The following is an 18,993-nucleotide window of genomic DNA, read 5'->3' as shown; positions in this document are numbered from 1 at the left end:
AAAAGGGAGCAAAAACAGAAGTGCTGCGTTTATAATTTTTGAGTGTTCGTCTCCTGCGGCTTTGCACACGCCACACTAATGCTGCTCTCTTGTAGGAGAACATGTTCGATTACAGCAAAGGTGAGGAAGAGGAGTCGGCACGAGCGCAGCCGGCCGAGGCCGACGCCTACCCGAGCGTAAATCTTTTTAATCCGGGACCCTCTCCAAGCGGTTTGCATGTTTAGCCCTTGCTAACGTGTGTTTCCCCCTCCAGAAAAGCAAAAAGAAGCTAAAGATGAAGGTTGCCCATCAAAAAGGATTCAGCAAATCTTGGGAAGAGCAGCCCCAGGGGGCGCACGGATACACCCCTCGCAAGGACTCAAAGGTACCAATGGAAATGAGTGGATGTGATGTGATGTAATGTGATCGACAGTGGTTGTGTGTTTGATTTCCTCCAGGACAGAGAAGAGCAGTTTTTGGGTGGCGCTGACATGTGGCAGGTACTGTCATTCACTCGCATGTACAATTACTTTGTGGACTCTTTGTTAAATATTGAGGTGAATGTCCTCCCAGGAGCCCAACTTTGAGGATGTGGATGAGGTAAAAAGGCTTCATTCCAGCAGCCAGGTAGAAATCATTTTTCATATATGAAGACAAACGAGTGCACGGTACGTTGTTGTTTAATCATGTCTTTTTTTTTTTTTTTTTTTTTTGGACAAGGAGGACGCGTCCGTCTTTCGTCCCAGACAAAACAGCTTCGCAGCAGAGCAGCTCGATTATGACGCGCCAAATGCAGCAGACTACACAGCGGTTTGTTTACTTGTTTGAAAGTGGCCTTTATCTTTTCGACTTATTTCATCGTTGTTCGTCTTTGTTAACGCGTTGCGGTAAATTACATGTACGCAGCAGTAACATGTCATCCTCTGTCTTAGTTTCGCTTGAGAAAAAGATGACTTATTAAGACGTCTGTTTCTTTTTAGAAAAAGACCAAGTTCAAGGCCCCGGTGCCCTTGCCACGCAAAGCGAAGCCTACCACCTTTTCGCCTGCACCGGAGGAGACGTTGACATTTGGCCAAGCCGCTTTTGCACAAACGTCCTGTGTATGTTTTGGATTCAAAGTTTTTCTCGAGCGTGCTGCCGCCGCTTTGCCTTCATTGATTTTATTTCTTTTTGAAATCTCAGCAGGCGGACAACTGGCCAGATGAGGACGACGTCGTCTTGAGCGGAGGACAACACTGGGATCCCGTAGTGGACTACAAGTACAAACAGGATGACAAACCGGTAACAGGCTTGGGCACAGACAGGATCTCATTCTTTTTTGGGGGGCGGGGACTCAGCAGACTCTCGCTTTTCCTTGGCAGAAAAAGGTGAAGCGCAAAGTCTTCCGAAAGCACAAAGCAAAGGTGAGCGGCATGAGCGCTAATTTCAACTTTTGCATCACGCGTGTTGCTAATTGTGTCTCTTGGCAGAACAAAGTGTGGGAAGGCACCGCAGACGACGTGGCGGTCAATCACCTGTCCGAGGCGGCGCAGGTTAGTTGCGCCGTTCGTTCGATGACCTCATTGAAAGATGCAAACAGCGAGGGAGAAAAGCTAGAAGTGCAGCGTGTGGAATGTAAACACACAAGAAGTCCGTGTTTTTTTTTTCCCCCGTCTGTGTCAACTGGCACGGCAACGTAGCGCTCATAGTCTGTCGCGCAGCAACTAGCGGTGTTTGTTGACTCGTCCGACTCCTCCGTTCTGTCTCCCTCTGTTGGTCGTTGTTTTTCCCCTTGGACGGTTGAAGTGTATTTCGTCGCGCTGTAGTCGTGCGTGTTGAACGACGACAAAGCGTCACGCCATCCCTTTTTCGTTGCAGGCCGAGTGGATGGCGGCGCAGAAGGACGAGCGTGTGGCGGCGGGTCTGGAGGAGGGCGAGGGCGACGGGGTCAGTGTATTGCCAATATGTCTCGGGGCAGCGCGGCCCAGCGTGGCGTTGCCTCATTGTGTTTCTTTCGCCACAGGACACGGACAGCTTGATGGAGTGGTGGTACACAGTAGAAAGTGAGTCACAGTTTCAAAAGCGAAAAATTGCAGTAGTTTACAAACCTTTCAACTCCCAGACTCTATTCCAGACGTGGGAGCTTACAATGCGAGCAAAATTAATACAATTGTCATTATTATTATTATTATTTCAAGTTGATTTAAACAAGGTAAGCCTAGACTGAAGACAAAAGTCTTCAGCAAGCCTCCTCCGACTACTTTTTCCAGTGACGGTCATCCGACCAAAATACACTGAACGATGCAAAGTGCTGCGGCGGAATCATATGATACAGGCATAGCCTGAGACAGCGATGTTACAAAGGATGTATACTGGAGTGGCGGGAGAAAACCCGGAAGAGGGCTTAGTGTGGGTGGGAGTGTAAAGGAGAGGAGATAAAAAAAATCAAAAGAACCCTCGACGACTCGTCGTTTGTGTCTACTGCAGTCAGTTCGCCCCTCACTACGGTTAGGAGCTGATACCGCTGACTCAAGCCTGATAACGGAAGGCAACACATAGCGAGTACTACAAGTAACTCGAGACTCATTTAGGTCAGCAATATAGTGAGGTTTTGGCTGCCAGATTGAGAACAGAATGGGAATTGCGCAGTCGAAAAAAAACACAGACGATTTTTCATGAATGCTTTCAAAATATTGCACCTTCAAAGCCGCCAACCCAAAGGTCATTTCAGAAACAGGCACAGTCTGCTCTGAAAAATCTTTTCATCTCGTAAATCTCCTAGTTTGAAGGCCAACTTTGAGACCCTAACCCTGATTTCAAACCCTAGCTTGAAACCTTAACCCTACTTTCAAACCCTACTTTAAAACCCTAACCCTTGTTTCAAACCCTAATTTGAAACCCTAACCCGAGATTGAAACCCTAACCCTAGTTTAAAACGCTACTTTGAAACCCTAACCCTAGTTTCAAACGCTACTTTGAAACCCTAACCCTAGTTTCAAACGCTACTTTGAAACCCTAACCCTAGTTTGAAACCCGAACCCTAGTTTCAACCCCTACTTTGAAACCCTAACCCTAGTTTAAAACCCTAGTTTGAAACCCTAACCCTAGTTTGAAACCCTAACCCTAGTTTGAAACCCTACTTTGAAACCCTAACCCTCGTTTGAAACCCTTGTTTGAAACCCTAACCCTCGTTTGAAACCCTTGTTTGAAACCCTAACCCTCGTTTCAAACCCGAACCCTAGTTTGAAACCCTAACCCTAGTTTGAAACCCTACTTTGAAACCCTAACCCTAGTTTAAAACCCTTGTTTGAAACCCTAACCCTCGTTTCAAACCCGAACCCTAGTTTCAAACCCTTGTTTGAAACCCTAACCCTAGTTTAAAACCCTAACCCAAGTTGTAAACTCTAACCCTAGTTTAAAACCCTCCTTTGAAACCCTAGCCCTATTTTCAAACGCTAACCCTAGTTTCAACCCCTACTTTGAAACCCTAACCCTAGTTTAAAACCCTTGTTTGAAACTCTAACCCTAGTTTGAAACCCTAACCCTAATTTGAAACCCTACTTTGAAACCATAACCCTAGTTTAAAACCCTTGTTTGAAACCCTAACCCTCGTTTGAAACCCTAACCCTAGTTTCAAACACCAACCCTAATTTGAAACCCTACTTTGAAACCCTAACCCTAGTTTAAAACCCTTGTTTGAAACCCGAACCCTAGTTTGAAACCCTAACCCTAGTTTGAAACCCTACTTTGAAACCCTAACCCTAGTTTAAAACCCTTGTTTGAAACCCTAACCCTCGTTTAAAACCCGAACCCTAGTTTCAAACCCTACTTTGAAACCAAAACGCTAGTTTCAAACCCTTGTTTGAAACCCTAACCCTAGTTTAAAACCCTAACCCAAGTTGTAAACTCTAACCCTAGTTTAAAACCCTCCTTTGAAACCCTAGCCCTATTTTCAAACGCTAACCCTAGTTTCAAACCGTACTCTGAAACCCTAACCCTAGTTTCAAACCCTAGTTTGAAACCCTAACCCTCGTTTGAAACCCTAACCCAATTTTAAAACCCTAATTCTAAACCCTAACCCTAGTTTCAAACCCAAATCCTAGTTAGAAACCCTACTTTGAAACCCTAACCCTAGTTTGAAACCCTAGTTTGAAACCCTGACCATAGTTTGAAACCCTAATTTGAAACCCTAACCCTAGTTTGAAACCCTAACCCTAGTTTGAAACCCTAGTTTGAAACCCTAGTTTGAAACCCTAACCCTAGTTTAAAAACCTAACCCTAGTTTTAAACCCTAGTTTGAAACCCTAACCCTAGCTGGAAACCCTAACCCTAGTTTGAAAACCTAGTTTGAAACCCTAACCCTATTTTGAAACCCTAACCCTAGTTTGAAACCCTAATTTGAAACCCTAACCCTAGTTTGAAACCCTAACCCAAGTTTGAAACCCTAACCCTAGTTTGAAACCCTAGCTGGAAACCCTAACCCTAGTTTGAAAACCTAGTTGGAAACCCTAACCCTAGTTTGTAACCCAAACCCTAGTTGGAAACCCTAACCCTAGTTTGTAACCCTAACCCTAGTTGGAAACCCTAACCCTAGTTTGTAACCCTAACCCTAGTTGGAAACCCTAACCCTAGTTTGTAACCCTAACCCTAGTTTGAAACCCTAGCTGGAAACCCTAACCCTAGTTTGAAACCCTAACCCTAGTTTGAAACCCCAACCCTAGTTTGAAGCCCTAGTTTGAAACCCTTACCCTAGTTTGTAACCCTAACCCTAGTTTGAAACCCTAACCCTAGTTTGAAAACCTAGTTTGAAACCCTAACCCTATTTTGAAACCCTAACCCTAGTTTCAAACCCTACCTTGAAACCCTAACCCTAGTCTCAAACCCTAGTTTGAAACCCTAACCCTAGTTTGAAACCCTAACCCTACTTTGAAACCCTAACCCTAGTTTGAAACCCTAACCATACTTTGAAACCCTAACCCTACTTTGAAACCCTAACCCTAGTTTCAAACCCTAGTTTGAAACCCTAACCCTAGTTTCAAACCCTACTTTGAAACCCTCACCCGTTTCAAACCCTAGCTGGAAACCCTAGCCCCAGTTTGAAACCCTAGTTTGAAACCCTAACCCTAGTTTGAAACCCTAACCCTGGTTTGAAACCCTAACCCCAGTTTGAAACCCTAGTTTGAAACCCTAACCCTAGTTTGAAGCCCTAGTTTGAAACCCTAGCCCTAGTTTGAAACCCTAACCCTAGTTTGAAACCCTAGCTGGAAACCCTGACCCTAGTTTGAAACCCTGACCCTAGTTTGAAACCCTAACCCTAGTTTGAAACCCTAGTTTGAAAACCTAACCCTAGTTTGAAACCCTAATTTAAAACCCTAACCCTACTATGAAACCCTAGCCCTACTATGAAACCCTAACCCTAATTTCAAACCCTTGTTTGAAACCCTAACCCTAGTTTAAAACCCTAACCCAAGTTGTAAACTCTAACCCTAGTTTAAAACCCTCCTTTGAAACCCTAGCCCTATTTTCAAACGCTAACCCTAGTTTCAAACCGTACTCTGAAACCCTAACCCTAGTTTCAAACCCTAGTTTGAAACCCTAACCCTCGTTTGAAACCCTAACCCAATTTTAAAACCCTAATTCTAAACCCTAACCCTAGTTTCAAACCCAAATCCTAGTTAGAAACCCTACTTTGAAACCCTAACCCTAGTTTGAAACCCTAGTTTGAAACCCTGACCATAGTTTGAAACCCTAATTTGAAACCCTAACCCTAGTTTGAAACCCTAACCCTAGTTTGAAACCCTAGTTTGAAACCCTAGTTTGAAACCCTAACCCTAGTTTAAAAACCTAACCCTAGTTTTAAACCCTAGTTTGAAACCCTAACCCTAGCTGGAAACCCTAACCCTAGTTTGAAAACCTAGTTTGAAACCCTAACCCTATTTTGAAACCCTAACCCTAGTTTGAAACCCTAATTTGAAACCCTAACCCTAGTTTGAAACCCTAACCCAAGTTTGAAACCCTAACCCTAGTTTGAAACCCTAGCTGGAAACCCTAACCCTAGTTTGAAAACCTAGTTGGAAACCCTAACCCTAGTTTGTAACCCAAACCCTAGTTGGAAACCCTAACCCTAGTTTGTAACCCTAACCCTAGTTGGAAACCCTAACCCTAGTTTGTAACCCTAACCCTAGTTGGAAACCCTAACCCTAGTTTGTAACCCTAACCCTAGTTTGAAACCCTAGCTGGAAACCCTAACCCTAGTTTGAAACCCTAACCCTAGTTTGAAACCCCAACCCTAGTTTGAAGCCCTAGTTTGAAACCCTTACCCTAGTTTGTAACCCTAACCCTAGTTTGAAACCCTAACCCTAGTTTGAAAACCTAGTTTGAAACCCTAACCCTATTTTGAAACCCTAACCCTAGTTTCAAACCCTACCTTGAAACCCTAACCCTAGTCTCAAACCCTAGTTTGAAACCCTAACCCTAGTTTGAAACCCTAACCCTACTTTGAAACCCTAACCCTAGTTTGAAACCCTAACCATACTTTGAAACCCTAACCCTACTTTGAAACCCTAACCCTAGTTTCAAACCCTAGTTTGAAACCCTAACCCTAGTTTCAAACCCTACTTTGAAACCCTCACCCGTTTCAAACCCTAGCTGGAAACCCTAGCCCCAGTTTGAAACCCTAGTTTGAAACCCTAACCCTAGTTTGAAACCCTAACCCTGGTTTGAAACCCTAACCCCAGTTTGAAACCCTAGTTTGAAACCCTAACCCTAGTTTGAAGCCCTAGTTTGAAACCCTAGCCCTAGTTTGAAACCCTAACCCTAGTTTGAAACCCTAGCTGGAAACCCTGACCCTAGTTTGAAACCCTGACCCTAGTTTGAAACCCTAACCCTAGTTTGAAACCCTAGTTTGAAAACCTAACCCTAGTTTGAAACCCTAATTTAAAACCCTAACCCTACTATGAAACCCTAGCCCTACTATGAAACCCTAACCCTAATTTGAAACCCTAGCTGGAAACCCTAACCATAGTTTGAAACCCTAGCTGGAAACCCTAACCCTAGTTTGAAAACCTAACCCTAGTTTGAAACCCTAGTTTGAAACCCTAACCCTAGCTTGAAACCCTAGCTGAAAACCCTAATCCTAGTTTGAAACCCCAACCCTAGTTTGAAACCCTTGCTGGAAACCCCAACCCTAGTTTGAAACCCAAGCTGGAAACCCTAACCCTAGTTTGAAACCCCAACCCTAGTTTGAAACCCTAGCTGGAAACCCCAACTCTAGTTTGAAACCCTAGCTGGAAGCCCTAACCCTAGTTTGAAACCCTAATTTAAAACCCTAACCCTAGTTTAAAACCCTAGCTGGAAACCCTAACCCCAGTTTGAAACCCTAGCCCTAATTTGAAACCCTAGCTGGAAACCCTAACCATAGTTTGAAACCCTAGCTGGAAACCCTAACCCTAGTTTGAAACCCTAACCCAAGTTTGAAACCCTAGTTTGAAACCCTAACCCTAGTTTCAAACCCTAACCCTAGTTTGAAACCCTAGCTGGAAACCCTAACCCTAGTTTGAAACCCTAACCCAAGTTTGAAACCCTAGTTTGAAACCCTAACCCTAGTTTCAAACCCTAACCCTAGTTTCAAACCCTAGCTGGAAACCCTAACCCTAGTTTGAAACCCTAGTTTGAAATCCTAACCCTAGTTTGAAACCCTAGCCGAAAACCCTTACCCTAGTTTGAAACCCTAGCCGAAAACCCTAACCCTAGTTTGAAACCCTAACCCTAGTTTCAAACCCTACCTTGAAACCCTAACCCTAGTCGCAAACCCTAGTTTAAAACCCTAACCCTAGTTTGAAACCCTAACCCTACTTTGAAACCCTAACCCTAGTTTCAAACCCTAGTTTCAAACCCTAGCTGGAAACCCTAACCCTAGTTTGAAACCCTAACCCAAGTTTGAAACCCTAGTTTGAAACCCTAACCCTAGTTTCAAAGCCTAACCCTAGTTTGAAACCCTAGCTGGAAACCCTAACCCTAGTTTGAAACCCTAACCCAAGTTTGAAACCCTAGTTTGAAACCCTAACCCTAGTTTCAAACCCTAACCCTAGATTGAAACCCTAGCTGGAAACCCTAACCCTAGTTTGAAACCCTAGTTTGAAACCCTAACCCTAATTTGAAACCCTAGCTGGAAACCCTAACCATAGTTTGAAACCCTAGCTGGAAACCCTAACCCTAGTTTGAAACCCTGACCCTAGTTTGAAACCCTAACCCTACTTTGAAACCCTAACCCTAGTTTGAAACCCTAACCCTACTTTGAAACCTAACCCTACTTTGAAACCGCAACCCCAGTTTGAAACCCTAACCCTACTTTGAAACCCTAACCCTATTTTGAAACCCTAACCCTACTTTGAAACCCTAACCCTACTTTGAAACCCTAACCCTAGTTTCAAACCCTAGTTTGAAACCCTAACCCTAGTTTGAAACCCTAACCCTACTTTGAAACCCTAACCCTAGTTTCAAACCCTAACCCTACTTTGAAACCCTAACCCTTGTTTCAAACCCTAACCCTACTTTGAAACCCTAACCCTAGTTTGAAACCCTAACCCTAGTTTGAAACCCTAACCCCAGTTTGAAACCCTAGCTGGAAACCCTAGCCCTAGTTTATAACCCTAACCCTAGTTTGAAACCGTAGTTTGAAACCCTAACCCCAGTTTGAAACCCTAGCTGGAAACCCGAACCCTAGTTTGAAACCGTAACCCTAGTTTGAAACTCTAGTTTGAAACCCTAGCTGGAAACCCTAACCCAAGTTTGAAACCCTAACCCTAATTTGAAACCCTAGCTGGAAACCCTAACCATAGTTTGAAACCCTAGCTGGAAACCCTAACCCTAGTTTGAAAACCTAACCCTAGTTTGAAACCCTAGTTTGAAACCCTAACCCTAGTTTGAAACCCTAGTTTGAAACCCTAACCCTAGTTTGAAACCCTAGCCGAAAACCCTAACCATAGTTTGAAACTCTAGCTGGAAACCCTAACCCTAGTTTGAAAACCTAACCCTAGTTTGAAACCCTAGTTTGAAACCCTAACCCTAGTTTGAAACCCTAGTTTGAAACCCTAACCCTAGTTTGAAACCCTAGCCGAAAACCCTTACCCTAGTTTGAAACCCTAGCCGAAAACCCTAACCCTAGTTTGAAACCCTAACCCTAGTTTCAAACCCTACCTTGAAACCCTAACCCTAGTCGCAAACCCTAGTTTGAAACCCTAACCCTAGTTTGAAACCCTAACCCTAGTTTGAAACCCTAACCCTACTTTGAAACCCTAACCCTAGTTTCAAACCCTAGTTTGAAACCCTAGCTGGAAACCCTAACCCTAGTTTGGAACCCTAACCCAAGTTTGAAACCCTAGCCGAAAACCCTAACCCTAGTTTGAAACCCTAACCCTAGTTTCAAACCCTAACTTGAAACCCTAACCCTAGTCGCAAACCCTAGTTTAAAACCCTAACCCTAGTTTGAAACCCTAACCCTACTTTGAAACCCTAACCCTAGTTTCAAACCCTAGTTTGAAACCCTAGCTGGAAACCCTAACCCTAGTTTGAAACCCTAACCCAAGTTTGAAACCCTAGTTTGAAACCCTAACCCTAGTTTCAAACCCTAACCCTAGTTTGAAACCCTAGCTGGAAACCCTAACCCTAGTTTGAAACCCTAACCCAAGTTTGAAACCCTAGTTTGAAACCCTAACCCTAGTTTCAAACCCTAACCCTAGATTGAAACCCTAGCTGGAAACCCTAACCCTAGTTTGAAACCCTAGTTTGAAACCCTAACCCTAATTTGAAACCCTAGCTGGAAACCCTAACCATAGTTTGAAACCCTAGCTGGAAACCCTAACCCTAGTTTGAAACCCTGACCCTAGTTTGAAACCCTAACCCTACTTTGAAACCCTAACCCTAGTTTGAAACCCTAACCCTACTTTGAAACCTAACCCTACTTTGAAACCGCAACCCCAGTTTGAAACCCTAACCCTACTTTGAAACCCTAACCCTACTTTGAAACCCTAACCCTACTTTGAAACCCTAACCCTGTTTTGAAACCCTAACCCTAGTTTCAAACCCTATCTTGAAACCCTAACCCTAGTCTCAAACCCTAGTTTGAAACCCTAACCCTAGTTTGAAACCCTAACCCTAGTTTGAAACCCTAACCCTACTTTGAAACCCTAACCCTAGTTTCAAACCCTAACCCTACTTTGAAACCCTAACCCTAGTTTCAAACCCTAGTTTGAAACCCTAACCCTAGTTTGAAACCCTAACCCTACTTTGAAACCCTAACCCTAGTTTCAAACCCTAACCCTACTTTGAAACCCTAACCCTTGTTTCAAACCCTAACCCTACTTTGAAACCCTAACCCTAGTTTGAAACCCTAACCCTAGTTTGAAACCCTAACCCCAGTTTGAAACCCTAGCTGGAAACCCTAGCCCTAGTTTATAACCCTAACCCTAGTTTGAAACCGTAGTTTGAAACCCTAACCCCAGTTTGAAACCCTAGCTGGAAACCCGAACCCTAGTTTGAAACCGTAACCCTAGTTTGAAACTCTAGTTTGAAACCCTAGCTGGAAACCCTAACCCAAGTTTGAAACCCTAACCCTAGTTTCAAACCCTAACCCTAGTTTCAAACCCTAGCTGGAAACCCTAACTCTAGTTTGAAACCCTAGTTTGAAACCCTAACCCTAATTTGAAACCCTAGCTGGAAACCCTAACCATAGTTTGAAACCCTAGCTGGAAACCCTAACCCTAGTTTGAAAACCTAACCCTAGTTTGAAACCCTAGTTTGAAACCCTAACCCTAGTTTGAAACCCTAGTTTGAAACCCTAACCCTAGTTTGAAACCCTAGCCGAAAACCCTAACCATAGTTTGAAACTCTAGCTGGAAACCCTAACCCTAGTTTGAAAACCTAACCCTAGTTTGAAACCCTAGTTTGAAACCCTAACCCTAGTTTGAAACCCTAGTTTGAAACCCTAACCCTAGTTTGAAACCCTAGCCGAAAACCCTTACCCTAGTTTGAAACCCTAGCCGAAAACCCTAACCCTAGTTTGAAACCCTAACCCTAGTTTCAAACCCTACCTTGAAACCCTAACCCTAGTCGCAAACCCTAGTTTGAAACCCTAACCCTAGTTTGAAACCCTAACCCTAGTTTGAAACCCTAACCCTACTTTGAAACCCTAACCCTAGTTTCAAACCCTAGTTTGAAACCCTAGCTGGAAACCCTAACCCTAGTTTGGAACCCTAACCCAAGTTTGAAACCCTAGTTTGAAACCCTAACCCTAGTTTGAAACCCTAGCTGGAAACCCTAACCCTAGTTTGAAACCCTAGTTTGAAACCCTAACCCTAGTTTCAAACCCTAACCCTATTTTGAAACCCTAACCCTAGTTTGAAACCCTAACCCTACTTTGAAACCCTAACCCTATTTTGAAACCCTAACCCTAGTTTCAAACCCTATCTTGAAACCCTAACCCTAGTCTCAAACCCTAGTTTGAAACCCTAACCCTAGTTTGAAACCCTAACCCTACTTTGAAACCCTAACCCTACTTTGAAACCCTAACCCTAGTTTCAAACCCTAACCCTACTTTGAAACCCTAACCCTAGTTTCAAACCCTAGTTTGAAACCCTAACCCTAGTTTCAAACCCTAACCCTACTTTGAAACCCTAACCCTAGTTTCAAACCCTAGTTTGAAACCCTAACCCTAGTTTGAAACCCTAACCCCAGTTTGAAACCCTAGCTGGAAACCCTAGCCCTAGTTTATAACCCTAACCCTAGTTTGAAACCGTAGTTTGAAACCCTAACCCTAGTTTGAAACCCTAACCCCAGTTTGAAACCCTAGCTGGAAACCCTAACCCTAGTTTGAAACCGTAACCCTAGTTTTAAACTCTAGTTTGAAACCCTAGCTGGAAACCCTAACCCAAGTTTGAAACCCTAATTTGAAACCCTAACCCTAGTTTCAAACCCTAACCCTAGTTTCAAACCCTAGCTGGAAACCCTAACTCTAGTTTGAAACCCTAGTTTGAAACCCTAACCCTAATTTGAAACCCTAGCTGGAAACCCTAACCATAGTTTGAAACCCTAGCTGGAAACCCTAACCCTAGTTTGAAAACCTAACCCTAGTTTGAAACCCTAGTTTGAAACCCTAACCCTAGTTTGAAACCCTAGTTTGAAACCCTAACCCTAGTTTGAAACCCTAGCCGAAAACCCTAACCATAGTTTGTAACTCTAGCTGGAAACCCTAACCCTAGTTTGAAAACCTAACCCTAGTTTGAAACCCTAGTTTGAAACCCTAACCCTAGTTTGAAACCCTAGTTTGAAACCCTAACCCTAGTTTGAAACCCTAGCCGAAAACCCTTACCCTAGTTTGAAACCCTAGCCGAAAACCCTAACCCTAGTTTGAAACCCTAACCCTAGTTTCAAACCCTACCTTGAAACCCTAACCCTAGTCGCAAACCCTAGTTTGAAACCCTAACCCTAGTTTGAAACCCTAACCCTAGTTTGAAACCCTAACCCTACTTTGAAACCCTAACCCTAGTTTCAAACCCTAGCTGGAAACCCTAACCCTAGTTTGAAACCCTAACCCTAGTTTGAAACCCTAACCCTACTTTGAAACCCTAACCCTACTTTGAAACCCTAACCCTATTTTGAAACCCTAACCCTAGTTTCAAACCCTATCTTGAAACCCTAACCCTAGTCTCAAACCCTAGTTTGAAACCCTAACCCTAGTCTCAAACCCTAGTTTGAAACCCTAACCCTAGTTTGAAACCCTAACCCTACTTTGAAACCCTAACCCTACTTTGAAACCCTAACCCTATTTTGAAACCCTAACCCTAGTTTCAAACCGTAGTTTGAAACCCTAACCCTAGTTTGAAACCCTAACCCCAGTTTGAAACCCTAGCTGGAAACCCTAACCCTAGTTTGAAACCGTAACCCTAGTTTGGAACTCTAGTTTGAAACCCTAGCTGGAAACCCTAACCCAAGTTTGAAACCCTAGTTTGGAACCCTAACCCTAGTTTCAAACCCTAACCCTAGTTTCAAACCCTAGCTGGAAACCCTAACCCTAGTTTAAAACCCTAGTTTGAAACCCTAACCCTAATTTGAAACCCTAGCTGGAAACCCTAACCATAGTTTGAAAACCTAACCCTAGTTTGAAACCCTAGTTTGAAACCCTAACCCTAGTTTGAAACCCTAACCCTACTTTGAAACCCTAACCCTACTTTGAAACCCTAACCCTAGTTTCAAACCCTAGTTTGAAACCCTAACCCTAGTTTGAAACCCTAGCTGGAAACCCTAACCCTAGTTTGAAACCCTAACCCAAGTTTGAAACCCTAGTTTGAAACCCTAACCCTAGTTTGAAACCCTAGCTGGAAACCCTAACCCTAGTTTGAAACCCTAGTTTGAAACCCTAACCCTAGTTTGAAACCCTAGTTTGAAACCCTAACCCTAGTTTGAAACCCTAGCCGAAAACCCTTACCCTAGTTTGAAACCCTAGCCGAAAACCCTAACCCTAGTTTGAAACCCTAACCCTAGTTTCAAACCCTACCTTGAAACCCTAACCCTAGTCGCAAACCCTAGTTTGAAACCCTAACCCTAGTTTGAAACCCTAACCCCAGTTTGAAACCCTAACCCTACTTTGAAACCCTAACCCTAGTTTCAAACCCTAACCCTACTTTGAAACCCTAACCCTAGTTTCAAACCCTAGTTTGAAACCCTAGCTGGAAACCCTAACCCTAGTTTGAAACCCTAACCCTAGTTTGAAACCCTAGTTTGAAACCCTAACCCTAGTTTGAAACCCTAGCTGGAAACCCTAACCCTAGTTTGAAACCCTAGTTTGAAACCCTAACCCTAGTTTGAAACCCTAACCCTATTTTGAAACCCTAACCCTAGTTTGAAACCCTAACCCTACTTTGAAACCCTAACCCTACTTTGAAACCCTAACCCTATTTTGAAACCCTAACCCTAGTTTCAAACCCTATCTTGAAACCCTAACCCTAGTCTCAAACCCTAGTTTGAAACCCTAACCCTAGTTTGAAACCCTAACCCTAGTTTGAAACCCTAACCCTACTTTGAAACCCTAACCCTACTTTGAAACCCTAACCCTAGTTTCAAACCGTAGTTTGAAACCCTAACCCTAGTTTGAAACCCTAACCCCAGTTTGAAACCCTAGCTGGAAACCCTAACCCTAGTTTGAAACCGTAACCCTAGTTTGGAACTCTAGTTTGAAACCCTAGCTGGAAACCCTAACCCAAGTTTGAAACCCTAGTTTAAAACCCTAACCCTAGTTTCAAACCCTAACCCTAGTTTCAAACCCTAGCTGGAAACCCTAACCCTAGTTTAAAACCCTAGTTTGAAACCCTAACCCTAATTTTAAACCCTAGCTGGAAACCCTAACCATAGTTTGAAACCCTAGCTGGAAACCCTAACCCTAGTTTGAAAACCTAAACCTAGTTTTAAACCCTAGTTTGAAACCCTAACCCTAGTTTGAAACCCTAGTTTGAAACCCTAACCCTAGTTTGAAACCCTAGCTGGAAACCCTAACCCTAGTTTGAAACCCTAACCCTAGTTTGAAACCCCAACCCTAGTTTGAAGCCCTAGTTTGAAACCCTAACCCTAGTTTGTAACCCTAACCCTAGTTTGAAACCCTAATCCTTGTTTGAAAACCTAGTTTGAAACCCTAACCCTATTTTGAAACCCTAACCCTAGTTTCAAACCCTACCTTGAAACCCTAACCCTAGTCTCAAACCCTAGTTTGAAACCCTAACCCTAGTTTGAAACCCTAACCCTACTTTGAAACCCTAACCCTAGTTTCAAACCATAACCATACTTTGAAACCCTAACCCTACTTTGAAACCCTAACCCTAGTTTCAAACCCTAGTTTGAAACCCTAACCCTAGTTTCAAACCCTATTTTGAAACCCTCACCCGTTTCAAACCCTAGCTGGAAACCCTAGCCCCAGTTTGAAACCCTAGTTTGAAACCCTAACCCTAGTTTGAAACCCTAACCCTAGTTTGAAGCCCTAGTTTGAAACCCTAACCCTGGTTTGAAACCCTAACCCTAGTTTGAAGCCCTAGTTTGAAACCCTAACCCTAGTTTGAAGCCCTAGTTTGAAACCCTAACCCTAGTTTGAAACCCTAGCTGGAAACCCTGACCCTAGTTTGAAACCCTGACCCTAGTTTGAAACCCTAACCCTAGTTTGAAACCCTAGTTTGAAAACCTAACCCTAGTTTGAAACCCTAATTTAAAACCCTAACCCTACTATGAAACCCTAGCCCTACTATGAAACCCTAACCCTAATTTGAAACCCTAGCTGGAAACCCTAACCATAGTTTGAAACCCTAGCTGGAAACCCTAACCCTAGTTTGAAAACCTAACCCTAGTTTGAAACCCTAGTTTGAAACCCTAACCCTAGTTTGAAACCCTAGCTGAAAACCCTAATCCTAGTTTGAAACCCCAACCCTAGTTTGAAACCCTTGCTGGAAACCCCAACCCTAGTTTGAAACCCTAGCTGGAAACCCTAACCCTAGTTTGAAACCCCAACCCTAGTTTGAAACCCTAGCTGGAAACCCCAACTCTAGTTTGAAACCCTAGCTGGAAGCCCTAACCCTTGTTTGAAACCCTAATTTAAAACCCTAACCCTAGTTTAAAACCCTAGCTGGAAACCCTAACCCCAGTTTGAAACCCTAGCCCTAATTTGAAACCCTAGCTGGAAACCCTAACCATAGTTTGAAACCCTAGCTGGAAACCCTAACCCTAGTTTGAAAACCTAACCCTAGTTTGAAACCCTAGTTTGAAACCCTAACCCTAGTTTGAAACCCTAGTTTGAAACCCTAACCCTAGTTTGAAACCCTAGCCGAAAACCCTAACCCTAGTTTGAAACCCTAACCCTAGTTTCAAACCCATACCTTGAAACCCTAACCCTAGTCTCAAACCCTAGTTTGAAACCCTAATCCTAGTTTGAAACCCTAACCCTAGTTTGAAACCCTAACTCTACTTTGAAACCCTAACCCTAGTTTCAAACCCTAACCCTACTTTGAATCCCTAACCCTAGTTTCAAACCCTAGTTTGAAACCCTAACCCTAGTTTGAAACCCTAACCCTAGTTTGAAACCCTAGTTTGAAACCCTAACCCTAGTTTGAAACCCTAACCCCAGTTTGAAACCCTAGCTGGAAACCCTAACCGTAGTTTGAAACCGTAACCCTAGTTTGAAACTCTAGTTTGAAACCCTTGCTGGAAACCCTAACCCTAGTTTGAAACCCTAACCCAAGATTGAAACCCTAGTTTGAAACCCTAACCCTAGTTTGAAACCCTAGCTGAAAACCCTAACCCTAGTTTCAAACCCTAACCCTAGTTTGAAACCCTAGCTGGAAACCCTAACCCTAGTTTGAAACCCTAGTTTGAAACCCTAACCCTAATTTGAAACCCTAGCTGGAAACCCTAACCATAGTTTGAAACCCTAGATGGAAACCCTAACCCTAGTTTGAAAACCTAACCCTAGTTTGAAACCCTAGTTTGAAACCCTAACCCTAGTTTGAAACCCTAGCTGAAAACTCTAACCCTAGTTTGAAACCCCAACCCTAGTTTGAAACCCTTGCTGGAAACCCCAACCCTAGTTTGAAACCCTAGCTGGAAACCCTAACCCTAGTTTGAAACCCCAACCCTAGTTTGAAACCCTAGCTGGAAACCCCAAACCTAGTTTGAAACCCTAGCTGGAAGCCCTAACCCTAGTTTGAAACCCTAATTCAAAACCCTAACCCTAGTTTAAAACCCTAGCTGGAATCCCTAACCCCAGTTTGAAACCCTAGCTGGAAACCCTAACCCAAGTTTGAAACCCTAGTTTGGAACCCTAACCCTAGTTTCAAACCCTAACCCTAGTTTCAAACCCTAGCTGGAAACCCTAACCCTAGTTTAAAACCCTAGTTTGAAACCCTAACCCTAATTTGAAACCCTAGCTGGAAACCCTAACCATAGTTTGAAACCCTAGCTGGAAACCCTAACCCTAGTTTGAAAACCTAAACCTAGTTTTAAACCCTAGTTTGAAACCCTAACCCTAGTTTGAAACCCTAGTGTGAAACCCTAACCCTAGTTTGAAACCCTAGCTGGAAACCCTAACCCTAGTTTGAAACCCTAACCCTAGTTTGAAACCCCAACCCTAGTTTGAAAACCTAGTTTGAAACCCTAACCCTATTTTGAAACCCTAACCCTAGTTTCAAACCCTACCTTGAAACCCTAACCCTAGTCTCAAACCCTAGTTTGAAACCCTAACCCTAGTTTGAAACCCTAACCCTACTTTGAAACCCTAACCCTACTTTGAAACCCTAACCCTAGTTTCAAACCCTAACCCTACTTTGAAACCCTAACCCTAGTTTCAAACCCTAGTTTGAAACCCTAACCCTAGTTTCAAACCCTAACCCTACTTTGAAACCCTAACCCTAGTTTCAAACCCTAGTTTGAAACCCTAACCCTAGTTTGAAACCCTAACCCCAGTTTGAAACCCTAGCTGGAAACCCTAGCCCTAGTTTATAACCCTAACCCTAGTTTGAAACCGTAGTTTGAAACCCTAACCCTAGTTTGAAACCCTAACCCCAGTTTGAAACCCTAGCTGGAAACCCTAACCCTAGTTTGAAACCGTAACCCTAGTTTGAAACTCTAGTTTGAAACCCTAGCTGGAAACCCTAACCCAAGTTTGAAACCCTAGTTTGAAACCCTAACCCTAGTTTCAAACCCTAACCCTAGTTTCAAACCCTAGCTGGAAACCCTAACTCTAGTTTGAAACCCTAGTTTGAAACCCTAACCCTAATTTGAAACCCTAGCTGGAAACCCTAACCATAGTTTGAAACCCTAGCTGGAAACCCTAACCCTAGTTTGAAAACCTAACCCTAGTTTGAAACCCTAGTTTGAAACCCTAACCCTAGTTTGAAACCCTAACCCTAGTTTGAAACCCTAGCCGAAAACCCTAACCATAGTTTGAAACTCTAGCTGGAAACCCTAACCCTAGTTTGAAAACCTAATCCTAGTTTGAAACCCTAGTTTGAAACCCTAACCCTAGTTTGAAACCCTAACCCTAGTTTGAAACCCTAACCCTACTTTGAAACCCTAACCCTAGTTTCAAACCCTAGTTTGAAACCCTAGCTGGAAACCCTAACCCTAGTTTGAAACCCTAGCTGGAAACCCCAAACCTAGTTTGAAACCCTAGCTGGAAGCCCTAACCCTAGTTTGAAACCCTAATTCAAAACCCTAACCCTAGTTTAAAACCCTAGCTGGAATCCCTAACCCCAGTTTGAAACCCTAGCTGGAAACCCTAACCCAAGTTTGAAACCCTAGTTTGGAACCCTAACCCTAGTTTCAAACCCTAACCCTAGTTTCAAACCCTAGCTGGAAACCCTAACCCTAGTTTAAAACCCTAGTTTGAAACCCTAACCCTAATTTGAAACCCTAGCTGGAAACCCTAACCATAGTTTGAAACCCTAGCTGGAAACCCTAACCCTAGTTTGAAAACCTAAACCTAGTTTTAAACCCTAGTTTGAAACCCTAACCCTAGTTTGAAACCCTAGTGTGAAACCCTAACCCTAGTTTGAAACCCTAGCTGGAAACCCTAACCCTAGTTTGAAACCCTAACCCTAGTTTGAAACCCCAACCCTAGTTTGAAAACCTAGTTTGAAACCCTAACCCTATTTTGAAACCCTAACCCTAGTTTCAAACCCTACCTTGAAACCCTAACCCTAGTCTCAAACCCTAGTTTGAAACCCTAACCCTAGTTTGAAACCCTAACCCTACTTTGAAACCCTAACCCTACTTTGAAACCCTAACCCTAGTTTCAAACCCTAACCCTACTTTGAAACCCTAACCCTAGTTTCAAACCCTAGTTTGAAACCCTAACCCTAGTTTCAAACCCTAACCCTACTTTGAAACCCTAACCCTAGTTTCAAACCCTAGTTTGAAACCCTAACCCTAGTTTGAAACCCTAACCCCAGTTTGAAACCCTAGCTGGAAACCCTAGCCCTAGTTTATAACCCTAACCCTAGTTTG

The 18,993-nt window shown here is 43.4% G+C and overlaps 1 protein-coding gene across 2 annotated transcripts in view; it reads left to right on the top strand.

The window, feature by feature from the left end:
• LOC147151162 (uncharacterized) overlaps positions 1–18,993 on the top strand; it is a 31,245-nt gene that overhangs the window by 7,222 nt on the left and 5,030 nt on the right. The window contains exons 19-29 of one of the 2 annotated variants that reach the window (XM_086014516.1): positions 96–176; positions 254–364; positions 438–479; positions 553–606; positions 700–789; positions 960–1,079; positions 1,162–1,260; positions 1,341–1,382; positions 1,449–1,511; positions 1,837–1,905; positions 1,982–2,021. In XM_086014516.1, coding sequence (XP_085870642.1) covers positions 96–176; positions 254–364; positions 438–479; positions 553–606; positions 700–789; positions 960–1,079; positions 1,162–1,260; positions 1,341–1,382; positions 1,449–1,511; positions 1,837–1,905; positions 1,982–2,021 — 811 coding nt within the window. The remainder of the gene's footprint in view (positions 1–95; positions 177–253; positions 365–437; positions 480–552; positions 607–699; positions 790–959; positions 1,080–1,161; positions 1,261–1,340; positions 1,383–1,448; positions 1,512–1,836; positions 1,906–1,981; positions 2,022–18,993) is intronic. The other variant, XM_086014506.1, reaches the window with a different exon arrangement.

Source organism: Filicampus tigris, chromosome 2 (assembly GCF_054856515.1).
Source record: "Filicampus tigris isolate MCC_2025a chromosome 2, RoL_Ftig_1.0, whole genome shotgun sequence".
Lineage (NCBI taxonomy): Eukaryota > Metazoa > Chordata > Actinopteri > Syngnathiformes > Syngnathidae > Filicampus > Filicampus tigris.
Note: the sequence above shows the minus strand (reverse complement) of the source record. Positions and strands in the feature narration are given on the sequence as shown.